At 47.4% G+C, this 25,906-nt stretch overlaps 2 protein-coding genes across 4 annotated transcripts in view; both read right to left on the reverse strand.

The window, feature by feature from the left end:
* The window catches only part of SFXN5 (sideroflexin 5), a 209,612-nt gene extending 206,388 nt beyond the window's left edge, over positions 1 to 3,224 (reverse strand). For all 3 annotated transcript variants that reach the window (XM_019552962.1, XM_019552960.1, XM_019552961.1), the window contains exon 1: positions 3,121 to 3,224. In XM_019552962.1, coding sequence (XP_019408507.1) covers positions 3,121 to 3,177 — 57 coding nt within the window. In that variant the 5' untranslated portion in view covers positions 3,178 to 3,224. The remainder of the gene's footprint in view (positions 1 to 3,120) is intronic.
* Positions 3,225 to 11,263: 8,039 nt separating this feature from the next.
* The window catches only part of RAB11FIP5 (RAB11 family interacting protein 5), a 76,026-nt gene continuing 61,383 nt past the window's right edge, over positions 11,264 to 25,906 (reverse strand). The window contains exons 5-6 of the mRNA XM_019553114.1: positions 18,012 to 18,198; positions 11,264 to 16,142 (exon numbers count right to left, since the gene is read on the reverse strand). Coding sequence (XP_019408659.1) covers positions 15,930 to 16,142; positions 18,012 to 18,198 — 400 coding nt within the window. The 3' untranslated portion in view covers positions 11,264 to 15,929. The remainder of the gene's footprint in view (positions 16,143 to 18,011; positions 18,199 to 25,906) is intronic.

Raw genomic sequence — 25,906 nt, forward strand, 5'->3', positions numbered from 1 at the left:
GAGGGGAGCAGAGACAGATAAGTCAAAGGAATAGGCAAGACTTGTCATTAACTCTTGGTTCGCTTGTTAAAACAAAACTAGCAATTGCTGGAGCATGCTCCAAATAATAAAGGGTATCACCTCTATCACAAGATCCTGACTGCTCCAAAGAATAAAACATTTATGGTTATAGTTACCAAAGAAGAAGTGTCTATGGTACAGCAATTGAGGGGATGTTGCTGTGATGGTCTAGGAGGGAAGAAAGAAATCTTGCAGGTGATCTTTTTTTGGATTTGTATGAGATGTAAGAAAGTTTTTGTAGGCCAAATATTACCCAGGAGCCGAAGGAGATTCCAAAGAACAAAATCCACCCGTCTCTCTGCAGGAGCAAAATGGCAGAGCTGTGAATGCAACTCAACCCTCCCAGCTCCAAAACTAACACCAGCTTTTTTTGCCTCCGTATTTCACATAGGCCACGGTCTCTGTCAGCATCAGACTTTCCTACCTACCTAGCACCCACCAGAAGGGAAAATTTGAAATGGAGGGACCTGCTGCCTGCACTGCAACATGCAGTATGCTTCTGCAAATTCCTGAATGCTCCGCATGTCCCTCTCCCACGTTCGCGCTGAAGCAGTATCAGGATAGCCAACATATGGTTATCAACAGAGCTTTTATAGACATAAATCCTGTACCTGACAAGGCAGAACAGAGATCGTGCAAACAAACAATTAGATAGTTAAGTGGCCATTTCAGGCAGTGAACCAGAACAGCTCCCTCAAAGCAGTTACAGGTTTTTATAATGGGTGAGGGTAAAAATCCTCCCCACCCAGCCTGGCAGAGATCCAGGAAAAGAAAAATCATCCAGCTTTCACCAGACCAGGGGCTGGTCCTCCTCAGTCTCCCACAGAAACCTCCCTGCTCTTGCACTGAAGCAGCTCCTGGGCTGAGGTCAGACTGTTGGCATCTTTTATCACAGGGCTTCCTAGCCCAGCTCTGGACTGGGTGACAGGGGGGCAGGTGGGGGAACCCCACCCTACTTACACTAGTCCCTGCCTGCTGCAACCATCAGTGTCTTACACCATCCATACTGAACAGGTGGAACTCACTGCCACAGGATGATTTTGGAGGCCAAAATCATAACTGGGCGCAAAAAAAGGGATTACACAAATATATGGAGAATAGGTTTACTGGGGGCCATTAAAGTAAGAGAGGATTTACTAAGGGTCTGACAGGCAGATCTTTCTGCCTCATTTCCTTATACTTGTCCTCTACAGCATCTCCAACTTGTCAAGGTCAGAAACAGGACAGAGCAAGATGAGCTTCTGCTCTGGTCCAGCCTGGCTGGACAGGTGTATTCCTTAGAAATTTACAAATCAGACACTTACACAGCCAATTGCACTTTTGTGCTGAATTTCAACCCAAAGCCATTTTAAAAAGAGAACAAACAGAACTGTACAAGGCCGCCCAGGCGTTTGGTGGAAAAATTAGCCCGTTTGTTTCAAAGTCAAAGGGAAGAAAACAAACTCAGCTCTATTCTAGTAAAATCAGCATAGAAGCATGGAGATGTGGGGGCTGGAAGGGATGTCCAGGGGTTACATCTAGTCCGACCCTGCCCAAGGCAGGATCACCTGTCCAAACCATCCCATACAAAGCCATCATCTAAACTCTACATAAATCAACCCCGGCACAACACAGACCTCACACCTGAACCCACCACAGGTAAAACAGGGGAACCATGGCAGCCACCGTCCTGCTTCTACAAAACATTATTAATATACGCTCAGGAGGTCCCAAGTGGAAGACCAGGCCCCGCACTGCAGAGGAAGGCAACCCCCTCCCCAGTCTGCGCCAATCTGACCATGGGGTAAAACTCTCTTCCTGGCATTTAAAGACTTATATTTGGGTTTGGGCTTAAAAGAACCATGCCAACATTTGCTACTTCTGGAAGTGTTTCTTCTGCAATAAAATAACTACTCCTGCTTTTCTGCTTTCCAAAAAAATAAATAAATGAAGTCATCTGATGTCTGTTTCTGACTGGAAAATGGGATGGAAAAGTCATGTACATCTCAAACTTGTTCTCTCTGTGATTTACCAAGCCATCTTAATCACAAAAGTACAAGCAGCGGAGAGAGGACTGCATCCGACAAAGAGCACAGGATGAGACCATAAGGGCTGGAAGTGAGCTCAGGAGGCCACATCTAGTCCAATCCCCTGCTCCAAGCAAGACCAGCCTCAACTACATCATCCCAGCCAAGGCTTTGTCTACCCGGGGCTTAAACACCTCCAAGGACGGAGAGTCCACCGCCTCTCCAGTGCTTCACCACCCTCCTAGTCAGAAAGTTTTTCCTAATATCCAACCTCAACTTCCCTTGCTGCAGCTTGAGCCCATTGCTCCTTGTCCCGTCATCCACCACTGAGACCAGTCCAGCTCCATCCTCTTTGAACCCCCCTGCAGGGAGGTGAAGGCTGCTACTCAATCCCCCTTGGTCTTCTCTTCCACAGACTCAATCAGCCCATTCCCCTCAGCCTCTCCTCACAACTCACATCCCCCAGCCCCACAACCATTTTCACTGCAAATTCTCCAGTGTGTCCACATCCTTTTGGTAGCGGATGCAGGGCTCCGGATGTATCCTCCCCAGTGCCGAATAGAGGGGAAGAACCGCTTCCCTTCATGTGCTGCCAACACTCCTACCCACGTACCAGGGGGCTCAGAACAGGGCGGGGAGAGCACCCCCACCCCACTGCAATGCTGCTCAACCATGGGAATAGGGCTACTGGATTATCCTATGGAGCAAGGTGCAAACTGCATGTGAAACAAGGCTGCACCCATTTCCCAGACCCTGGGAGGCAAGTGGAGGCTGACTCCCCAGGGCTCCTCCAGACACCCACCCCTAGGGCTTGGAGAGATGCCTGCTGCCCACACGCGCCCACCCTTAGGGGGGCGCACCACCAATCCCCAGCCGCCTCCAGAGCAACCGCAATGATTGACACCGCGGGGAGCCAATGAGCGCGGGGGAATCCCACCAATCGGGGCTGAGGGAGCGGGGGGCTCCCCACAGTGGGGGTGACACTACGTCCCCCCAGGGCGGAGGTGGGGGGCGGTCCCGGATAGCTCCCTCTCCTCCCCACCGGCCGCGCTACCTGCTCAAAGCGGGGCTTCCCCAGCTGGAAGGGCGGGTAGTCCGACAGCTCCGCCATCCCCCTCGCGCCGCGAGCGCCACTTTAAACAGCCTCCCCCGCCGCCCGGTCCGACCCCGCCCCGCCCGTCCCCGTGCGACGTTCCTATTGGCCGCGGCCAACCGCAGCCGCGGCGGGGCATGCTGGGGGATGGAGTCCTAGCCCCGCCGGCCAGGGAGGCATCTTGGGATGTGTAGTTCCCCCGTCTGTGGCTGTGGCGGGGCGAGGGAAAGAGGTGGGGATGGAACCTGGGGGAAAGGGATGCTGGGAAATGAAGTCCCGGGGCGAGAAGCGCCTATGGAGGAGTGCTGCATTGTGGGACACGTAGGCAGGGAGGCGAGGGCATTGTGGGGGATGTAGTTTCTCCCCTCAGGCTGAGGAGGTGGCTAGGGCAGTGCTTCCCAAACTTGTCCTCAGCATGGTCCCATTTATGTTCCCATTTCCTCAACATGACCCCAATTGTGGCCCCATGTCCTCAACATGGCCTCATTTACATTCCCATTTCTTCCATATGACCCCATTTATAGCCCCATTTCCTCAGCATGACCAGATTTATGGCTTGGTTCCCTCAGCATGGCCCCATTTATGACCCCATTTCCTCCACACGACCCCACTTATGGCCCCATTTCCTCAACACGACCCCACTTATGGCCCCATTTCCTCAACACGGCCCCACTTATGGCCCCATTTCCTCAACACGACCCCATTTCCTCAGCACAGCACCACACTTCCAACCCACAGTTTCCCACCCCGTGACTCCACCTGCTGATGCTGCGGCCTCCATTCGGGTGGCGACCCACCTTTCAGGAGCCGCAGGGCGCGGGGTTCAGACGGCCGTGCCCCCGGCGGCTCAGGGGAGCAAAAGGGAAAACCTTCCTGCCTGCGTGGCAAATCTGCTGCTTTTTCTACCCTGAGGCCACGGCCCAGCAGTGACGTGCTACAGCGCTGTAGCGTCCATTGGCAGAAACCGTGACGCCAACGCCATATTATAGCGTGCTGCCTCGTTATAGCGCATTGCTACAGGAACACGTATCTGCATTTCCAACATTGGTTTGCTTTGAGCCATCGCACCACGTCCATGTTTAAGAACAAACCGAGACAACACCAAGGATCCTGGGGAAGCGAGGCACACCGAGGTGTTCCTGAGGCTCTTTTTAACCTAGAGAAGGAAACGTATCCATTCAGAAATGACTAATGAGGACATAAATCAGGTGTCCCGAGAGCAGTAACGGGCCAGGAATGACCTTGGAGATGAAGATCCAGTAGAGAGGGATCTTTCTTTGCTAGCCGGCTACTAGGATAGCAAAGAAAAATTAGGAGCAGCAGAGCTGAGTACTAAGAAAATCGAACGGGTCAGAAAATGGGCTTTTCTGTGATAAAAAAAAAAAGAACAAAATTAAAAATGGCATAGTTTTTGTCCGTTTCCTTCTATTTTGAAAAAGGAGAGGAGTGGAAATCAGTTGCTCAACGCTGCAATGATGCCTCCTGGGAGTTGTAGTTCAGGTGCTATATGATCTCCGGGCAGGGATTATATTTATATTTCCCGTGACGAACTGAGGTCTCATTTCACGGTGGTGGGAAAGCCGCGATGTGAAGGAGCCCGGTGCCAAGGTCGAGTCAGGGAAGACCCAGTTGAGGAGTGGAGACAGGTCTGGGGGAGCCACATTACAGCTCCTGTATGTCCCTGTGGAAGGGGAGATGAATGGAAACATTTCCAATTTCAGCCAGGTATTTCAGGATTCAGGAGGTTTTCACATTTTTGGTTTTGATCCAAAAAAAAGTACCAGAAAACCCCCAAGAATTTCACAAAAAAGCAGCCAGTGACTTTTGCAGAATTGGGTGTCTCACGTTAAAATCCTCCACTGTCCAGACGGCGCAAAAGGCATCCATCCATCGACAGGGTCCCAGCAGTCATATCTCTTTGGAAGAAGTATTGCAATTCTTTGTACAGCAGGCAAGGCTCAAATATTACAGCTCAAATATAAATTAGCATTTTAACGCAAAGTTTTAAACGCTTGGTCTAACAACTTGTTTGCTGTGCGTGCAAGCATGAGAGAGATTTCGGGACCAGAAGCAAGCTCGATTCTCATAAGCCTATGACAATGAGGCGAGGTCTGACAAAATCTGGCAACAGAATATCAAGTCGACATAGCACTTAGACACCAACTCTTCTTTACCATTATTTCTCAAGTATAAAGGGAGGTGGATGATCATTACCTTATTTTACAGCTGGGGACATGAAAGATGGAGAGAGCAAAAGCCCCTGACTTAAGAATGATGACATCACTTCTGATTGAAAGCCAAGTCATTGGCAGAGAAAGGGATTTTTCAAGTGAATTATTTACAAATCTAATCTTTTTTTACGCTGGTTTAACTACAAAACCTATGAAGTACTTGAGGGGCGGGGGGAGGATATATATCCTAACTCTACTAGTTCTCCCAGCCTTCATAGACTTTCAGGGTAGAAAAAGAACAAATGCGTAACACAAGCAAAACGAGGATTAAAAACACAAGCAAACCCTTCAAACCATCATGAAGAAGCACAAGAGGAAACAGCCCAAACCTTTTCCCACTCAGCATTTTTAGTGGTCACTGTTAAGTAGATTTAGAAGAGCATCCTACTTTATAATGCACTCTGGAGCATGATACCATGTGTGATTTGGAGGACAGTGTGGGTTACACAGATGCACCTTCACAGAGAACTTTTTTTATCCTGCAGTGAAGTGATTCTGTGAGAGTCTCAGCTTCCAAAAATGAGCACGTTCCTAGGCCTTATGGTTGCAAATAAAGTCTTGAAAAATGTCAGACCAAAACACTTAAAGCCCAGAAAGCAAATGAAAGAACTCTGCATTGTCTGCTTAAATCTCCTAGTTTTTAAAAGCTGGGGGTCTTTTTTTTTTTTTTTTTTTGGGGGGGGGGCCAGGATGATTCTGTTACTGGAGTTATAGCAAGGGTCAAGGTGTTGGTGGCCACAGCTCCCATGAACACCCTGCAGCAAGGACCCTGCCCACAGTGTATGACCAGCTAGGGAGAGCTGGTGCTGACAATGTCATGCTTGTTACTCAATATCCTGCTGTGGGTGAGATGAGGGGGAAGGAAGGGATGGCATTTGGGTAGAACAAGAAAAAAGCAGAATTGACTTTCTCTTGCAGTTCAGTTAAAGGGAAAAGGTCAAGGTAACAGTTGCATTGTCCTTACTCCATTTCCCCCTCACTTCTGTTCTATTAATCATAACCTCATCTATAGATTCATTACAGTAGTCCCCATCATCCTTCTCCCTCATCGTGAATCTTAGCTCTTTCTTTATTCCTACTTCTTCCATGCTGCTGCTAACTTTATAGGCAGCCTTCCCATACTACTTTGGAAGATCAAAGAAAAGCTGAGCACATCTAATATTTTACCCCGTCAGACTGGCAGGGATGGCGGGGGGGGGGCCTTGCCTTTCTCTGCAGCACCAGGCAGTCCTCTTCACCAAGTCACTCAGACACATTTAACAGATGCTTCCTCCTTTGCAATAGCAGGACACTGTCAGTACCCTCCTCTCCCTGATTTACCTGTAACAACAGTTGACATTTTCAGCATTTTGCATGGTCATTTTGCAAGTGGGTTGTTCATGAAGTGTTTAAGAATAGGTTATGGATCTTCACTGCCACGCATCTGCATTTGCAGACCTGCATTTTGTGTATTGGCTTCTATTCCACCCAGGACAGCACACAAAACACCAGCAGCAAAGCACTGCCAGAAGAAGGGTGTTTGTCCCCGAAAGCTTGCAAAGAACAATTTTCCCACCTATTAAGCTGAACTAATAAAAGATATCACATTTACCCAAAGAACCTTGTCTGCCTAAAAATAAGTTAGATGTCTAGTGTGATTTAGACAGCTCGATGCTGCCTTGAGCAGGGGGTTGCTGCCTGAGGTCTCCTTCCAGCCCTATTTTATGAAGAGATCTTTCAAGAAGGAACTTTGGTTGCAGAGGAAATAAAACTTTTTATGGCAGGAAAAAAAGCGGAAGCAAGTAGACTTCCATGCCCTTTGTCACACCACAAAAGCCCAAATCTATGTCCACAACAAGAAGCAGTATTAATTTATGCCACTATTTTGCAATAGACATCCATGTGTAAAGGCGGAAGAGCATGGGTAGCCCAGAGCTGCCTGTACTCTCAAGCTACCCTGGGGCAGACACTCCCGGAGTTTCAGCAGTCCGATCCTGCTCGCTCCTTGAACTCCCTGGTAGAGGAATTCATTTAGCAATGTTTGTATCCTCTGTCATATGCTTCTCAGTCTCTACCTTCCTCTCATCTTCCCCTGATTGTTGAGTTGATCTCATTTAGATCATGTGCTACTTGGGGTAGTAAGGGCTGAGTTGTGCTTTCTTCTGGGAAGAGTCTGGCATTTTCCCAGGACCTCACACACTAATGGTGCATTTTAAATATCACCACTACTATAAGTAGCACTTGAGATTATTAAAGAGAGGTATTTTAAACATGCTAAAGAGCCAACAATACCTACTTACTCATTGTCATTTCAGCAATATCCATAGGATTGGCCAGGTAAGGAAAGATTCCTCAGTTCCTCAAGGACTATAGGATCCAGGCTCTAAAGCTTTATATGGAAAAGTTTTCTCAGCCATAAGCTCTTTTATCCACTGGTATGATGACCCCTGGCATATCTTGTACCTGGTGCAAGAGAGATCGAGATTTACCCAGTGTTTTCAGGTGGTCTGAAAGTAAGGCAGTGGTTTGCAAATCAGGGCCCGTGACCCCGAAAGGAGTTATGACATTTAATGCATGAAGTCATGAGTTCCACAGGAATTCAAGAATAGCAGACAGACTCAGACCCCAAGTGGGTTTGCCACTGAAAGAGATTAGGGACTGCTGATTTAGGGCATCAAACAAATTACAGCAAATGCAGAGGAGGTGAGGACTTCCCATGCCTCAGCTGCTCTGTACTAACTGTCTATGTGCATGCTCTTACCCTGTGGCAGGTGAGAGCTAAGCCGGTCTTTTAATCGCTCATTGAAAAGGGGGAGAGGGGGGATAAGATGGGGTCAGTTCTGCTCCTCTTGACTCTAAACAATCATGTTTCCTCCAAAACTGCTTCCTGAGCAGCCCTAATGTAACGCATCAAAACAGGTGCCAAGCTAGAAAACAGAAAACGATCCCACTTGGATCATTGCGCTAGGATTAGGACTAAACACCTTGGTGTAGGCAGAGGAGCCCTTTACTTAACAGGAGGCTAGTTTTAAAGAGCAAGGAGAAGAAAGTGAGGAATACAAATCAGGGCCTCGGCAAGAAAAACAGATGATTGATAACCTAACAGGTGGGCGAGATTAGAAGCAAGACGCTTGTAGGAAAAGGCTCAGGAGGGGAAATGCCCTGGACAAAGCAGAGACCTGGTGCAAGCTCAGCCTTTGACTGAAATAATGGCATCCGGGCTTTAGCCCAAACACTCGGGTGTCACTCTGAAAGCAGTGCAGGACCCTGCTCTAATGCCCTCTTTGTTTGGTAAATGTTGCTGCCTCACAGGGGCAGTCTCTTCCCCGGCTGCAGCCTCCCTCTGTTTTCACAGGTGTCCTGTGATCCCTGTTTACCCTGAACCCTGACCCTGGCTCAAACACAGACTTACTACTGATAATGACAGCCAGGAGAGAGCATTCGACGGTGTTTTCCCAAAGAGCTATTGGTTCAGTCACCAGTTCCTTTTCCTCTCCTTCAAGAAAGACTCGCCCTAAGTAGCATCCTCCACCCTGCCACAAACACATAGGGAAACATAAAAGCCTGTTGTTCCTTCCCCAGGACATAAAGATGGAGGCTGCAGTGCCTCACCCTTGCTCCTGACATATAACATGCCTCCATTATGAGGAATTATTACTGTTCTCTTGATTTCTGAAGACCTAGTCTGTTTGCATGGGGTAACAGCTGTAAAAAGGCAGATTTTACCAGTTACCTAGGGTTTAAAAATATCACTCCTCGCCTTGGTTGCACATGGCCTTGCAAATAAGGAGCCGACGCGGTTGTTTTCTCCTAAGGGTCACATTAATGCAGCAGCACAGCATGGTCTTGGGAGAGTAGAAGGTCTTCACTAAGTTTGGCTAGAAATGGAAGGACATTACCCCTTTCTTCTGAAAACTTCCACTGACTAAGTCTTTAATGAGCAAATGTTGGGACCCCAGCTGCACAGTCCTTCATATTCAGTGCAGACATCTTCTGCATCATGACTTTTTTGGCATTCCTCAGCTATCCCTTGTACATAACCTGCCCTGTAATGTGCTATTGAGTGTGTGGGCTACACACCTGAGACAGAAAAAACATTTAAACATTCGCATTTTGGTGGAGATTGTTCTACTTCTAACTTCATCACATTGCAACCCTAGTTTAACACTGTACTTGAAGCATGGGCTCTGTAACCCACAGGAAGCTTTTAAGCAAGCCAGCTTCCTTACTAAAAATGATCCTGTCCTTCTACTGAAGAGAGATTTCTTCCCGTAGGGATAAATGGTCTCAAGTGCTGGGCTGCATGCATCCTACTGAAGACCTGTTGACCTTGCTAGTGCCCTTTATAGCATTCCTGCAGTTCTTAATTAAACTCTCACTCCATCAAAAAAACCTCTCCTCTAAAAATAGTTGCTTTGCCAATGTTTTCTGTGCTCTCTCAACTTTCTACTATGAAAGCAGAGGCTGTGGGATCAGGGGCAGAACAACCAGGTCTCTACTGGGGTCTAGACTCTCTGCCTCACAAGCACCTCCAAGGAGCTTGCTTCATTTGAGCATAATAAATGCTGCTTCATAGGGCCAATAAGGGACCGCAAGGGCAACCTGCTCTTAAGCTAAGGTTTCTGTGGTGCAAGTGGCTCCAGCTCCCATTTTGCTTTAATCCACCCCTGAACAGACCTGAGGTGGCAAGTGGCTTGTTAGCAAACTACAGCATGGAGAAACTGATCTAAAGCCACCTCCTGTTCCTCAGCAAGGGCACGAGAGAGATTCAAATCACTTTAACAAGATATAGAGGTAAGGTTGGTGGTTCGCAGGAGGGATTTCTCCGAGCATGGACACCCCGTCCCAGTAGAAGTGGACATGGTCTGAAATAACAGGCAGCAAAATTGTTAGTACACTTGAAAACAAGGACAAAGGTTTGTCATTATCCCTTGGCTCTGAACATCCAGCCACCGAGGATGGGTCTTCTCTGTGGTTAGCCCTGCTGATCAGCACCTGAGCTGACCTGCACAAATTAGTGCACCTGCACTAATGTCTTGGCTGGTCTCAGCAACACACAGCAGGGTGTTTCGTACCTCTGACAGCATCACTCATCGTAAGCTGAGCTGCTCCATCATTCTTTCCCCTTGAACTGTGGGAGGACTCGTCTGCTCTTCTGGGCATATGGGAGGAATTATAGGAAGACAATGGAAAGCTAGTGGCACTCCAGTGATTTAAACTGTGCCCTCATGGCAAAGCGGGTAGCCTGAATGAAAGCAGCATCTGAGCACTAAGCCGTAACCTCCTCCAGCTAAAGCAGCACGAAATGCAGGTCAGCAGGGTGGAGCGTGGCAGCATTCAGGTTAGAGCCAGAACTGGTTCTAAGTGAAGACACAGCCAAGCCATATGAAGGATGGCAGCAGGAGGTTTCAGCTGGGCAACTCTTAGTTATTTTAGTTCCCCTTCATATTCCAAAGCATTTTGGCCATGAGAAAGCATTAGGGGTTGGCTGGGCTTTGCCTGCTTCTCTCCAATGCAGTGGGAAAGAGGCGAGCCAAGAACAGGAAACAAGGCCAGGGAACTAGGACATCTTGGTCTCATGTTCAGTTCTATATGAACCACCAAGCAACTTGACCGGGTCACTCAATGCTCTGCGCTCTCCCCCATACACCTGGTGTTATTGTTGCTGCTTCCTTTTGCAACCCACACCTTTATAACGCTACCTGTACAAACACCTTTCTTCCACAGCAGGGCCCTCAGCCTCAATAAAACAGAAACAAGTAGACAACACTCCTAAAAGAAGGAATCAATGCAAACTAGCCCTGTTTTACCAACTAAAAGTTATCTGCTTAGAGTCCCACGCTCCCCAAGTGCCAACTGACACAGACCCGCAATAAAAATCAGAAGCGTCTAGGAACAGCTTGAACAATTTTTATTTCTTTAAAGTGCTTAAAATGTAAATAACAAGCTCTTTTATAAACATTAGCTGCAACTATTAAAACAAAGAAACATATGCAGGACCCGCTTCCCATATACATAAAGGACAGGGAATCCAGCAACTCCCCGCATTTGAACACACTAACCTTCTGTTTTTGGGCACACATTTGTAACGCAGAACATACTGCTCCTTTACAGACAAGATCAACTCTACTGGGTTCACGTGGCATTGTTCGATAGCCGTGGCCCTTCGTGTTCGTTCCAGTTTAAGGACTTCACTTGGCATCTTTCATGGCAGCCCCCCCCATCACACACATATACACACCCTGTAACCCCTGAGGCCAGAAGACCGAATAAAGAAAAAAAATCAAATTGCTTGGCAGAGTTCCTTTAAAAATATGTATAAAAATAAAACCTATTCACCTGGTGAGCTGATGACAAAACTCTGCACAGATGTGGCCAGCTGCATGTCTGTGGAGAAACTTGTGAAGCATTTGTGTACGGAAGGGCCAGATTACATATCAGACAGAGAAAAATAACTTATGGGAATAGATTTATTGAAAACCAAGCAAACAAAACCACTGCTGTTGGTAATAGGTGATACCTATGCACTCAAATCATCCTTTCTGCAGGGACCAGCCATCACCCAGAGGACTCCTGGTTTAGGCTTCAGCATTAGAATGGTGATATCCTTTCAATGCCTTGTTTCCACAGAATAATCTCTCGAGATGGATTCAGGACAAGAGCGTCAGTAGTTTTAAGGACAAATACATTTGTTTACTCTTCTCCCCTCCCTCCCCACCTTCCTTTTTTAAATACTGACACTTCTATCTTCTCATCGGTTCATCCAATAATTTTTGTTCCTAGGACCGGTGAGGTTAATTCAATCGTCGGGCTGGTCTTAAACATCTGTCTCCGGATACTTACGGCATGTTTAACATTCCTGGCTCTATTATGCAGGGGAGAATCACACGGGGAAGATTTGTGGGGCGGTGGAGTGGAGCAATGGAGGACAAAACAACAAGCTGACTGTAACACAAGTAAACAGGCCAATTGAAAAGGAATTATCCGCAAGGAGGGTCTTTCCCTCACCTCTGACTTTTGAATGCCCCAATAGTCCGTGACACCAATGTCCGCACAGGGAAGGGCAGCAGCACACTCCCTGCAGCCACAGTTGCTGTCCTTATTCCTTCTTCCCCTCTCATGAACCAACTTTCAGTTCAGACGTTGGGTTGCCCAACCAGCTCTGTCTGCCAAATCCTGAATGTTTCCTTGGGTGTCATCGTTTTCATGCCATTTACTTTATCCTCTTAAAGCATGGCCAGCATGAATGAAGAGTTTCTCACGGACTAGAGTCTTCTGGGTACAGAGTTAGACCATGCACAGAGAAGGAAGACAAGGTCAGAGAAAAAACTCACACTATTAAACATGGCACAGTCCTGTGCAGTCCTATGCAATGCAGCTCTGCTTTGAGAGGACATGAATATATGAATGTGCAAAACACTCAAGCTTCGGGGAAAAAAAGGCAGAGAACGGACTAAGGCAGGCAGCGATTTAGAGAAGTGATTTAACTATCATGGAAGAGGAAGAGAGAAGCTTAAGTTTAAAAACACTGGCACTTTGTGTGTGTGCGGATGCACAAGCATATGTGCGGTGTGTGGAAAGCACCTACAGTGTGGGAGTCCTCAGGAGGAGAACACACACTCACACACAATCCTACAGGAATAGCCAAGAGGCCGTGGAGGGACCAAGCCAAACAGGAGGAAAGTTTAGGCCCAGTCTTATTTGGTCTCTCATATTCTGCAGTGTATGTGAGAAGAATAGCAAACAGATGGCTTCTCCCATCCAGGGCCAGTTCTGGTCCTAAGCAAGAAGGGACAGATAGAAAGCAGAAAGTATCTTTTATGCACATGTTGGTTAAGACCCAACATAGACACATTCATGCTCACAGATATAAAATACTAGACTTCCCTCCTTTATAGTCCCCATTTGACACAGATCTCTGCAGTCCAGTACATCTGACTTTGATCAGCCCCTCCTTTCTACCTCTTCTTGCTTACACATTTTATTTGTATACAGAGTTTTACTTATTTACTTTGTATTGGAAGCAACTTCTCCCTGGCACGCATGGACGCACGCACCATTCAGATAACAGAAAGTCCTTTTCTAAGAGGCATGCAACCAGAGGGAGATCACAACTCTCCCTGGAGGAATTTTTTGATTGTACATGCAAAGAGGAATTGTTGGTACTCAAACTCATATACAGAAATGTAAAAAAAAAAGTGGAATTCCTCTTTTAAAGTCCTAAATCTTACAATATAAACATAGCCCCATGTTCCCCAAGATGCACAAATACAGCAGTGTAGGCAGGTAAGTGCAAAACCTCAGATTGGGTCAGTTTGCTATTGCAACCAAAGGCAAGTAAGAACTCACAGCCAGTATTTCCAGCAGAGCCTCCTTCTTATACAACACAGGCTAGATCGGGACACCAAACTCTTCGTTATTGTACCAGCAGGTCCACTGAACTTCTACTGATGTATCCCTCCAGAAGGTCTACCAGCCACAGTCTATCTTGGCGTACACTTTTCTCCGTTACTATCCGTAGATTAATCACAACATCATTTACATCAGACTAACGCAAAGTGTTCCAACCAACAGCAACTCGCCCACTTTTTTACTAGGACAGGTCTTGTTTTTGGCTTTAAGCACAAAGACTTTTAGGAAGCCACGCCCTAGCTGGCAAGGAAAGCTTTGCCAAGTCGGGCGAGGCATAGACTGAAAACTAAGTTTAAAGAATCTTTTTAGTGAGGAAACTGCCTTGTTCTGTTGCAAAAGGCACAACTTGTAAAATCCATGTGTACACAGAGGCAGGTCACAGTAAAAGGAAAGGAAGACTTTAGAAGAAAAAGCCACATGCTCCAGGGACAGGTAGGAACAATGCATCTTGGGCTTGTCAAGGCGGGGGAAGTCCCAGGTGTTAAGCTCTTCTGTTAGCTTCTTGTTGGGATAAGACAGGTAGGAAAACCATCCACCCAGTGCCTTAACAGAGAGAGAAAAGGAAGCCTACAGAGATAAAAACCAAAGAACAGAAGATATGGCACTAACTTCTCCCCACATCCCCACCACTACTGCACACCAGAGTCAACTGCTGCGCACTTTTCTGCTGCAGGTGGACAAATCACTCACAACCCAAGCAGATCAGGAGCTTGTTAAGAGAACAACCGCCTCCTGAACATGAAAGTGTTCAACCCCAGAGTTGGTCCAGAGAAACATCTAGGGACTGGCCAAGGGTGTTGGAGGCCGGATACTTATATAGATGTGATGGAGCTGCAGTCGTACTGCTGATAATGGTCGGCGTGTACTAATGAACTGATAGCCTACTACAACAATCAACTGAAGGTGTCCATCAGGCATCTGATCAAGTAGGATGTCAAGCACAGAGGTGGGTTGGCAGTCATCTATTCATTTGCATACACATTTTTGTTTCTTACGGCATTTTTCCATCTCATTAAAAACAAAAAGAGACAAAACACAAAGAAGTAAGCAGATTGTGTCAAAGGGGCAGACAGCTGGCTATGGTGGTTTCAAAGCACTCCCTGTACATACTAGAGAGAAATCTGATATGATAATACTGCATGGAAAAGGACACAGCAGTGATCTATGGAAACAAGTGTCCACAGCATGTAATGATGCCATTGCCACTGGGAATGGGTTGGGGAGATTTGCATAAAGGAAGTTTCAGGGGCTCCACAAAATTCACCATGTCTCTTCACCGGGACTGTAGGATACAGGGTGAAGTTGTGTGTCAAGCTGAGTAATGAAGACAGTCACATCACAGCAGAAAGCCTGGCCGGACACAGTGCAGATCTAAACGCAGTACATGATATGCCACCTAATGCATGTGTTGTTCTTCAGGCTTATCCAGTTTCACCATTGTGAGTTGTTTCCTGCCCCCATCAGCCATCTGTCTGGGTACTCGGGGCTTGCAGGAATGTCTTATATGGCAAGGAAACCCTTTGCTTTAGGGAACCATCAGATAATACAAGGGAGCTAAAAACAGCTGTCCCTTACTTCACTTACTCAGTTGAAAGAGCAACAAGACAGGGTAGATCCTCATTGAGCTCTTAAGTGTCATGGGTAAGGTTTCTCAGAGGCTGCAGGAGGAACAGCTCACAATGCTTTCCATAAGCAACTACACGCTGTTTTAGACAGGATGGAGGTGTTTAGGGCTGAAAGAGCAGCCTAAAAAACAAGGGCAAGGTGGCACATTTCCATCATCCAGACTCTCAGTCCCATGTGTGACGTAAGGCTCTGGTACTCTGCTCAGAATGGTGCCTCTCCATGCTGTTGCTTGGCCCCTGGGGAGAAGCCTATTTTTTTGGGAGGATATTGCTGACTGTATTATAATACTGGGTTCTGTGCCTGACAGGAAGAGGTGGAGCACATTTCTCTGGAGAGGCAGATCATCTTTCCAGCTCAATTCCTTGTAAACCTCAATTTCTTGTAAACTTGCCAAGGCCACCACAGTTCTCTCGTGTTTTACTTGCAAAAGGAGGTGTAAGTGCAAGGGTCGGGGGGGTGTTGCATGTTTATTCCAGGAGCGCTGTAGGCAAGTGATGCTGACGAGATCTCCGAGGAGCAGGGCTACTTGCTGGTCTTGGTTTCCTCTAGGGGGATCTGAAGGAGGGTGGGAGACTGTTCCATAATGCGCACCAGCAACCGGTCAATGTAGTTTTCCAGCTCTTGGATGTGCTCCTCCTTCTTGCTCAGCTCCTTCTCCCTCTGCAGCAGCAGCTGGATGAGTTCATCATGGGTCAGGTGATAATACTTGGCAGACTGGTCTGGCAAAGCAGGATCCTAAGGCAGGAGCAAACAGGAGAAGCCAGTGAGATGTGAAAGGTGACTAGCAAAACACAACTGCAGACTACGTGTGCTGCAAGGTACAGCATAAGGCCATTATGGTAGTAACATCCTACAACACTTTACAGTCACACTGGAGCGGAAGGGACCACCTGAACCACTGAGTCTGGTATCCTGCTCTTACAGGCAGCTACATTATAATCCTATTAAAAAACTGATCATACTCTCTTTTAGGTTTAAGCAGAATGTTTGCCCCTGCTACTCCTACTGGAAAGCTGCTCCATAATCTCCCTTCTCTGATGGTAAGAAGCCTTCTAATTCTCATCCTAAATGTATTATTATAGACAGTGTGTATGTATTTATTCTTGTGCTAATAATGTTTAATAGCCCAAATAGTTCCTTTCCTGCACTGGTGTTTTTTTTATTGTTTTACTCTTCCATTGTATGGATGGATAATAGCAATGCAAGAGACTGTGCAGAACAGACACGGAGCATAGGGAAGAATCAGCAGCACATCCCAGATGGCAGTAACTCTTCCAGCCACAGTGGGGAGATCATGAGAAGGGAGAGAGAGGAAGTTGCAGCTAGCTGGATGCAGGGGAGCAGAAGCATAACAGACCTGAGAACCAAGGGTGGAAGATATGGTTGTAAGCCAGACCCCCAGAAACACAGGGAGCATTGCTAGGGGTGTTTGTGCACAGCTTCTGAAGGGGTTGTATTCCTGTGAAATAGAGGAGCAGGCAACACTGTACACCCAGCAGGTCTCAGGACACCAGGGGCAGGGAATGCAATAGCCTGGGGGAGAGGAAATGCAAGCATGCCATTGGGACGATGTATTTGTGCATATCCACAACACAGCACAAGGGCTTTCGACGTGCCCATCTCCACACCAAATCTTCACAGGCCCTGCATTATGAAGAACTAAGGCACACACAACACTTCAGGAAGCATCTGTCAGGAGAGACACAGCCCTTTGGATTTTCATTCAGAGTGAACTCGACACATCACTGACATCTTCCCCTCTGCAAAGTGTTCAGCTCTGACTAGATGGGAGAACTGCTGTGCTTGGCAGCAGCCCTCTCAAAACACAGTGACTGCTCCACTTGGGCAGCTCTCTACGTGGAATCGGATGTAGCACCTTCTCCAGATTAGGTAATCAGCCCCGGCAAGTGGCAGCACCAATCAGCTAGCCCCTGTGCTAATTAGCCCACCGAGAGCGCCAATGCTCCCAGTTTAGGAGGCAGTGCCTGTGGAGCCGCATGTGGTACATGAAGACCTTGCTGCCTGGCATGGTCTGCTTACTGTGTAGACATGACCCTAGTTCAATTTTTTGGGGCTCAAATCATCTCTCACAGGCCTTGAGGCATCCCTCCATAACTTTTGTGAACTGAGTGGCACAGAGTTTACCTCTTTGCAGAGGGGCAGGCAGTAGGGGTAGAGGGTCAGCCAGTAGGGACAAGCCTGAGCTTGTGCTTATCTCACACCTTGTGGCACCCCAAGCTGACAAGGCAGCCTGGTTGAGAATCACTGCTAAAGACATCCAGCTAAGCAGCCTTGTGAACTGTAAATCACGGCTTAGCAGGAGGCAATGAAATCAGGGGCTTGATCACGAAGCAGAAGCATAAAGAGTGCATGCTCCCTCTGTCCAGGCTAGGATCCTGCCGTGCACTTAGGATCAAGACTAGAGGTAGGACTACTGGGTAACAGCCAAAGCTCCGCTGATTCAGCCATCTAACAGCATCATGCAGACAAGCATCACCTACTTCAAGGATAGCTACGGCTTCCATTTCAAGCACCTTTAAGTACTAATATGATAGAAGCAAACTGGCAGTTAAGGAGAATGAGAGTCAGTGGTGATGCACCTACCTTTAATTTCTTGTGCTCTGCCTTCTCTAGTTGCGTGGACGGGGCCACTGGTTGGATGCTGCCCGTTGTCACGGTCTTCAGCTTCTCCAGGCCACTGCTCAGGGCAGAAGTCAAGCTGGACCTGTGCTGTTTTTTCTCACTAGAGACCTCTGACACCGCAGCACTTATGGGCTTCACTGGATGAGGACTAGGGAAAGCAAGAAAGACACACAGTTAATGGCACACATGGCTGAGGGGAGGAAAGCAGTTTTATATGCCCTAGATGGGGGAGGCAGCTGCACAGCTGTCATTACAGTCACACAGCAAGACCTCCCATAACGAACCGCACTGAACGATCCTGGCTCCTAGGGCAGGGGTGACCAAAGTGCAGCCCACTGGCAGACAGCCCACAGTGCTCTCCAATGCAGCTTGTGACCTTCAAGATGAAAGCAGGACTCAAGGAAACTACAGACTCTAGGACACAACGCTGCAGCTTAATGCAAGGAAATCAAGCCCCAGCACACTGGAACTCATGGTCTCTGCAGGCTGCTCAATGTGGCAGCATTGTGTGCTGGAAGCCATGGTCTGGGGGGCACTGAAGCAATGGGAGATTTGGTGCAAGTCAGGTGCAAAAATGGCAGGCTCCTGTCTGCTTGTACAGCTAAGGACTTTGTGGCAGAGTCTGGGTGCCCTTGAGACAGCCTAATTAACTGCTTACATTAATTACAGGACAGCTTTGGTTATCCAAACCCTCAATTACCTACACAGTAATTCTTTTTTTTTTTTTTTTAAACTACATTGCACCTGCTGGTATGGTACAATCACCTGTTCTCCTTCCAGTTTTGCTGCAAAGGTCTGTATGGGTCAGGGCAGTCTGGTTTTACACATGATATCACAAATTGTCAATGTTTCTCTTATCCAAACAGCTTTTTGTCCTGTGCCTTGCACGGGTTTGCTTAAGTGAGGAGATATTGCGCTATGTTACTATTGCAAACTTCAAAATCTGCAAGTTGCCTATCGCACATTTTCCCCAGCTGTGCGACTACTCAAGTTTCACTAAGAAACCTCACTAAATACCATATTTTCTCACATACAACACTGGCCCAAAAATAAAATGCACCTTGTTTTTGAATGGCTGAATGAAGAAATAACGATTTTTCTACAGTTAGGGCTGCAGAGCAGGGATAGAGCCTAAACTCACTCTGTTTCTGCAAAACTAAAGCTGATTCCCTAGCTGCTGCAGAAAACTGGTTTCCATGGGTGGATTTATGACTCTAAAGAGAACTAAGAGGCTGTGAAAGAGAGAAGCCAGGAGCAGCTAGCTGACAGCAAAAGTTAAATTGATTAATAGAACATCATGGCCATTAAAAAGGAGAGACAATTCATTAACACTTGCAGAGTGAAGAACAATGAGCTATTAAGTCAAATGACTCCCTCCACTGCCTGAACAGTAATACCACAGCTGCTGCACTCTGAAGCAGGAATCCAGCCAGGGTATTTCCAACCCCTGGCAGAAAGTCAGCTCCCTGCTTAAGACATGCGCCCCAATTTCAGCAAAAGGAGCATGCTGTATGTGAGACAATATGGTATTCAAGTTGCACTAACAACAGTCCCTGACTTTTTCCTTCCAGTGCTCTTGGCTATGACATAACTCAAGGGCACCACAGCATCTGTACCAAAACACCCCAGTCAAGGCACAGGGACACAGCAACATTGCCTCTTTGCACTCTTTGACAGATGAGAAAGAATTGCTCCGTTTTAGCCAGCAAGCCTGCCTCTTCTGGAGTTACTGGAAGTGGATACAGGCTGCATTTCAGGGCTCGGTTAGCATGTGTTTGGCCTTCTAGCTGTAGTCTGGATCCCCCTCCAAACTACCGGGAAGAGAAGTGTCCTGTGGCAAGCTGTGCTGCAAGCTTCCAGTGGAGCAGAGCGGGGCTGGTGCAATAACTATCCAGGTTTGACATCAAAACCAGGAAAAGAAAGCCAAGATAAAAAAAAAGCCATGGAGCATACTTACACTGGAAGTGCAGCAGCTACGCTATGAAGAGTCATGACTACAACTGACATATGTGCATGTATTATTGACAGCTCAGAGAAGCTCTAATGCTCAGCAAGGATTCATCTGTTCAAAGCCCAGTCCAGTGAGGTAAGTGAGGACGTTCCCCATTTGGAGATGGTATAGCTAACACCCATCTAGGGGAAGTAACATGTACCCAAAGTTACTGGCAGAGCCAGGAACAGGAACCTCTTCCTCCTGATCTCCAGGCCTGTAATCTAGCTTCAAGGCTGTGAAAACTGGAGAGGGACAACAGAGCACAGGGGATCCCAGATTCGAAAAGCACTCCTCCAAAAGGCTCCCAAGTTGCTTCTAGGAGCCAAACTGAGTTACCCCTAGCAATAAAAAAGGACTGCAAAAGCTACCAAAACTTCAGCTGAAGCAATGCTGCCAGGGATGCTACGATAACAGAAATGGAGAGGGCAGAGGAATGTGACCTTTTCAGAGCAGTACAGATCATTCAAATCCCAGCACAGATCCATCTCGCACATGGCAGCATTCCCCAGAAAGGAGCCTTCCAGTTTGCACATGCTTTGGGGGTGGACATCTGCACTCTAGCTCAGGGATCAGACTCAGCCATCAGCCATGAGAGCTGCACACCCTTTGAAAGACCACTCTGAGCTGCCCTGCCAGCCATCTCAGAGGCACTGGGACCCAGGCCCAAAACTCAGGGCAGAGGAGAAGGGTGTCCCTTTTCTTAGGCCTCCAAGAGTGGTCCTGTGGATCAGAGTTGGCTCCTTGTTACTTGTATTTCAGGTCCCGTGAGCGCACACCTACTCAGGGTAGAGTCTGGTAATGCTATGGTCACTGCTTGGAGCTGGATAAGCAGAGATCGCTAGCTTAGAAGCCAAAATTGGTGATCTGAGTCCTACTCAGCACTGGAGGAGACATAACTGGCAGGTCTCCCTATGCACCAGGGAGAAATTTTCAGAGACCCTCTTCCTTTCAGGATGGTGTTGGCCAGGTCAATCTGCATCTGCAGTCCAGGCTAGTTTGGCCAGGTTGGTCTCAGGACCTCTCATGGAGACAATGTCAGCTGCCCCTAACATTACAAAGCTAATGCATTAACAAATCCTGCCAGGACCCTGCAAACACCAGGCTGCCCAGACTTCAAGTGGCAAAGGGAAAAAGAGGGAGATCCTTTTAGCATCCCAAGTGAGTCCACTGATACCCTTCCAGGTGGCAGTGTGTCTGTAATGCAGAGCTGGCACTCAGCCTTCGTTGCTCAATCTGCTAGACGTTGGACCAGGCTGCATGAGAGAACAGCCTTATAACTAGGACTGGGCCATCCTGGGCTATGACTGGGGCTGCTCAGGCCCATGGCTCTAAACCCAGAGCTTCGGGGATATGCTTCTACCCCAACTGCACAGCAGCTGATTAAGGTTAGGGTGCTAGGGTTTTGTCTTACACACCACAGCTCCACCCCGACCAAGACTTCTAGCCTGGAGAGCAAGACACGACAGACGATATGCTTCACTGTCTGGCCAGTGAGAACTATGAGCAGCCCCAAAACCTTAGTGTCCTCAATGAGGGCTCAGCCTGGTCAAAGACTTCCCAGTGATCACCTAGCAATGGATGACGCTCTCCCCAGTTGGCAAAAGAGCAAGAAACCAAGGTGGACGAGAAAGAGATGGGGCAGATGCCGTGAGGAGAGATCCTTGCAGAGTCACACCAGCAGGCACAACCTCTTCCCCAACCATTATTCTTCTCTGGCCTGTTGTTAAAGCTGTGCAGGGAGGAAGGAGACTGCAGAAGCCTCCAGATGCAAACAGAGACCTCTCTGAGATGGATCAAGGGCTTCTCCCAGATGTTTTGGGATGTGGGGAAAGAGTTTTTCTCCAGTTCCTTGATTCTGGGCAGGGCACAAGAGATGTGTTGGAGCATGGCCCTAGTGAAGGATTTATGGGGAGAGTAACAGAGCTGGCTGAAGCGTTGAGCAGGACCCTGACCCTGTCCAGTATCTTTCCTCAGCTCCCAGACTTGCTGGTGAAGAATTCTGGCTATGGCTGTAAGCACCCTCCCAAGTTAACCGACCACCTGGCTCCTTGCTTAGCAAGACCCAAAAAAGTAAGGGGCATTCCTGCATGAAACGCCATGCCACCAGGCACTTTCATGTCAGCATGCTCTGCATAAGAGACCAACTATCAGGAAGAAAACAGCCTCTTGCAAGCGTCTCCAACCTCCCAATGGAGTTGTTAGGAAGTTGCCCCTGTTTTAGTTGCCACAGCTGACCCATGTCAGAAGCGCTGGACCTATGGATAAAACAAACTGGTATTTGAAACAGCTGAGCTTTCAGACTCAGCCCTGAAGGTAACAAACCACTGGAATAATTTCCCTCATGATACCACTTGTAGCTTTGAAATTCAAGCATTAGATATTGCTCAAAACAAAAAGATTTCTGAGCGCAGAAAGCACGTCACAGCATCCTCTGTTTTCTTGGGCAAGCAGACAGGATCATTGTCGGGATTTCTTCCGCTCCTAAAAAGATACCTGCAAATCCTTTCAAGGTGGCAGCTATAGTGTTTCTGGTAACCAGCAATTTTTTCCTACTATCAACATAGAGTACAGCCCAGCCAAAAAAGCACAAGTCAGATGTTCCCAGGTCTAAGCTCAGGCCGGTGTGCTGATGGTCAAGAAACTCTGGGCACATCTCTAAAAGTTTCTGTGTCTCAATATCCTCAACTGCAACTGGGTTCACCACCCCCATCGCACAGGTACCGTGAAGTCCTGACTGCTGATGGTAAGGCATGCAAGGCATTCTCCGAGGAAAAAAGCAGTGAGCGAGAAGCATGTGAAGGGAAGCAGTGCTCAGATCAAGAGAGTTTGCTTTCCTTCTTCAGTGTCATTCTAAAAAGATTTCTTCATTCTAGAAATAAAAGACTTAAGTAAAAGCAATGACTTGTGTTGTGGCAAACATTTCCTTGTGCGCAAGGGTGTAGGTTATAGCCATGTTGGTCTAAGGACATTGGCAGACAAAAACTTCAGGAAGCGGGATGCTGTATTCCTCCTAATACCTTGTGACCTAGGAAGGGCTGCTAGGAATCTGAATGGAGGAGAGTCCAGAAGCTGTCACACTTGCCATAATGCCCCTTCTAGTATCTGTGGGCTTGTTACCCAACAGTGATTTAAAATGAATATCAACCCAAGAGCAAAATTCTCAATCTGCACTCTAGCAGCAGTTCTCAGGGGCCCAGCAAGGCCTCTCTGAAGCAAGAAGAAGAAAACCAGTCCAGACCTTTCCAGGGAAGGACCTGGAAACTCAGGAGCTTTAACAAAAAGCATTCTGGCTACTTAACACATCAGAACATGGCACGTTCCCAAACCCACAGGAGAAGGAGGAATTTCTGATCCTAATAGATTTCATGCGTTACTACCTCATGTCTGCAACATGCTCCAGAGATGTCCCAGGCTGTGGAAGCAAGGCAAGAGTTGTCCTTCAGACAGGCGATGCCCATTTCCAGGGCGTCTCCAAAGGGCAGGGAGACAGAAGATAAAGTGAGAAACGCTCCTCTTCCTGCTTTTGAGGAGTGGGTGTCACTTTCTTTTCAGTGAAACAAAACCTATTAATGATCTTGTTCTATCGACAGGAAAATAAAGATTTGCCATGCAAGAAACAAGCTTTTAGGAAAGTTCACTGATGCTTCAATATTTCCAGAAAAACAAATCAGTAACAGAGGTGGAAAAAACTGCTTGAAGCTGCTGTGGAGAATTAAATGCATAGCAGGACACTTGTCAAGAAATTAATAAGGAGGCGATTCTTCTCATGGCCTCTTGCTCACTCATAAGGAAGTCTACAGGCAAGATTGACAGCCTGCAGCTTTCCGGTTTGTGTTACATGGGAGTCGAAAGCTAAGTGAAAAGCTCCTCTTCTGGACTTTATAAGTCTCAGCCTAACTGGAATAAAGACCCAAGGACCCAAAGAAATCATAGTCTCCACTGCAATCACCAGAAAGAGGCAAAACAACTCGACATGCAGGAGGTTTGCAGCTGAAGGTATCTTGATTTTTCCTGGAGACCAAAACTTTTTTCCGGGGTTAAGTACTAACAATACTGACTCCTCACTCCATCCCACTTTCCTTCTGTTTACTGCTTGCATCCATTACTGTAGAGTATGTGGACCATTAAATTAGCAAGCCACAGCTGGAACCTCTACAGTTGCTATCACATCCTACCGACCACCCTGGCAAGCACAGCGCTAAGCAGCAGAACCACCGTGGTTAAAGGGATGCCCACTGCTGAGGGAGAGGGCCGTGCAGACACCTTAACTCCTGCGCTGAGAAGATGGACCGGTAGAAAAGAACTGGGGAAGTTCTGCCAGGTTTGCCTATCCACCACTTGCTCACGATGGGGTACAGTAGTCAGGAACAAGGTAATCTTGCTAAGAATCTGAATGAAGTCACTGTAAACCACGAGCGTCTCCAAAGCAATGTTGGAGAGAGAAGATATCCATTTCTACTCTGGCCATATTGCATAAGTCTGCTCTGTGGTTGTAGCTCCATCTTCACTGCTAGAGTAGCTATCTTCTAAATACCCTTGCCGCTACTACATAGATGGAAATGGCCTGAAGAGTGGCTTAGTCTGCAGTGCCAGACATCCAGCGGCACATAGCTCTGCTGTTTCAAACAACCACCTCTATAGCTGTGACTAGCTGAAAGTTGCTCCGTCTGTCCAGCAGCCATGCTGCCCAAAAAGGCTATCGCACTTCTGGTGGAGCAGACCTTCTCATGGATGGGTGCATACCACCTCCCAACCCACATCTGAGGGTCCTGTGATAACTTCCGCAGACACCAGGCTCTCTGTTCCTCTATTTGGTGGATAGTAGTTAGGTCTACTTAACTCCTACTCTAGGTTTGAAGGCCATCCTGTCACTTTGCCTACACTTCTTTATCTGCCAGCCATCATCCTACCCATCAATCCTACCACCATCTAGCATCATCCTACTCTTCTTTAATCTGCCAACCATCATCCTACCCATCAATCCTACCACCATCATCCTACTCTTCTTTATCTGCCAGCCATCATCCTACCACCATCTAGCATCATCTTACTCTTGATCTGCCAAATATCATCCTACCAATGCCCCAATGGAGGGCTAGAGGCCCCATGTCATCTAGAACAAGGGGCCATCCCTTCTGCTCCTGAACTCTGCAAAGTCCTGTGACAGTTTGCCAAACACAACATGTTGGGGGCCCAACAGAAAAAAGGAGGTTGCTGTATCATGCAGCACATGCTCTTCTACCCCTTCTCTCAGCTAGTAACCTCAACAAACTCTACTAGAAAGTCACGGCTTTCCAGCAAATATCTGCACTGTACAGAGAAGAAACTAAAGCCTAGAGTGATGGGCCCAGTCTGAAACCTGGAGATGCCATTAACCATGAGTGTGTGCTGTACATACAATGACTTCCTTTTGCCTGGCATCAGCCTTCTTAAATAAGCAGGACACAGCCTTTTCCCAGGACACATTTCTTTCCATAAAGCACAGCAGGAATCATCTGAGAAGTATTTTTTTAACAGTTTTTGAGCAAAATTACCTGTTAGAGGAAGAATAATCCCATTAAAAGTGATCCAAAGATCTAGCCATGATGGAAGCACTGAATGGACAAAGAATCCCCCTGAGAGAGACCAATCCTGGAAACAATCTGAATGCAGAGCCCTGACTCAGGTGAGCTTTACACTTGGAAAAAAAAACACCTTAGTACAAGACCTAAAAGGAAGACATCTACTGAACCTCTTCACAAGCATAAAAGGCATTACCCTCTCAGGCTGGTAGGAATATCAGAATCACTGAACTGTCTCCCAGACGCTCCTTTTTGCATCCATAGCAGAAGTAAGGCAGATCAGGGTCTCAATAAGCCTTCAC

The sequence above is a fragment of the Crocodylus porosus genome, unplaced genomic scaffold (assembly GCF_001723895.1).
Source record: "Crocodylus porosus isolate Cpor-Errol unplaced genomic scaffold, CroPor_comp1, whole genome shotgun sequence".
In the NCBI taxonomy this organism is placed as follows: domain Eukaryota; kingdom Metazoa; phylum Chordata; order Crocodylia; family Crocodylidae; genus Crocodylus; species Crocodylus porosus.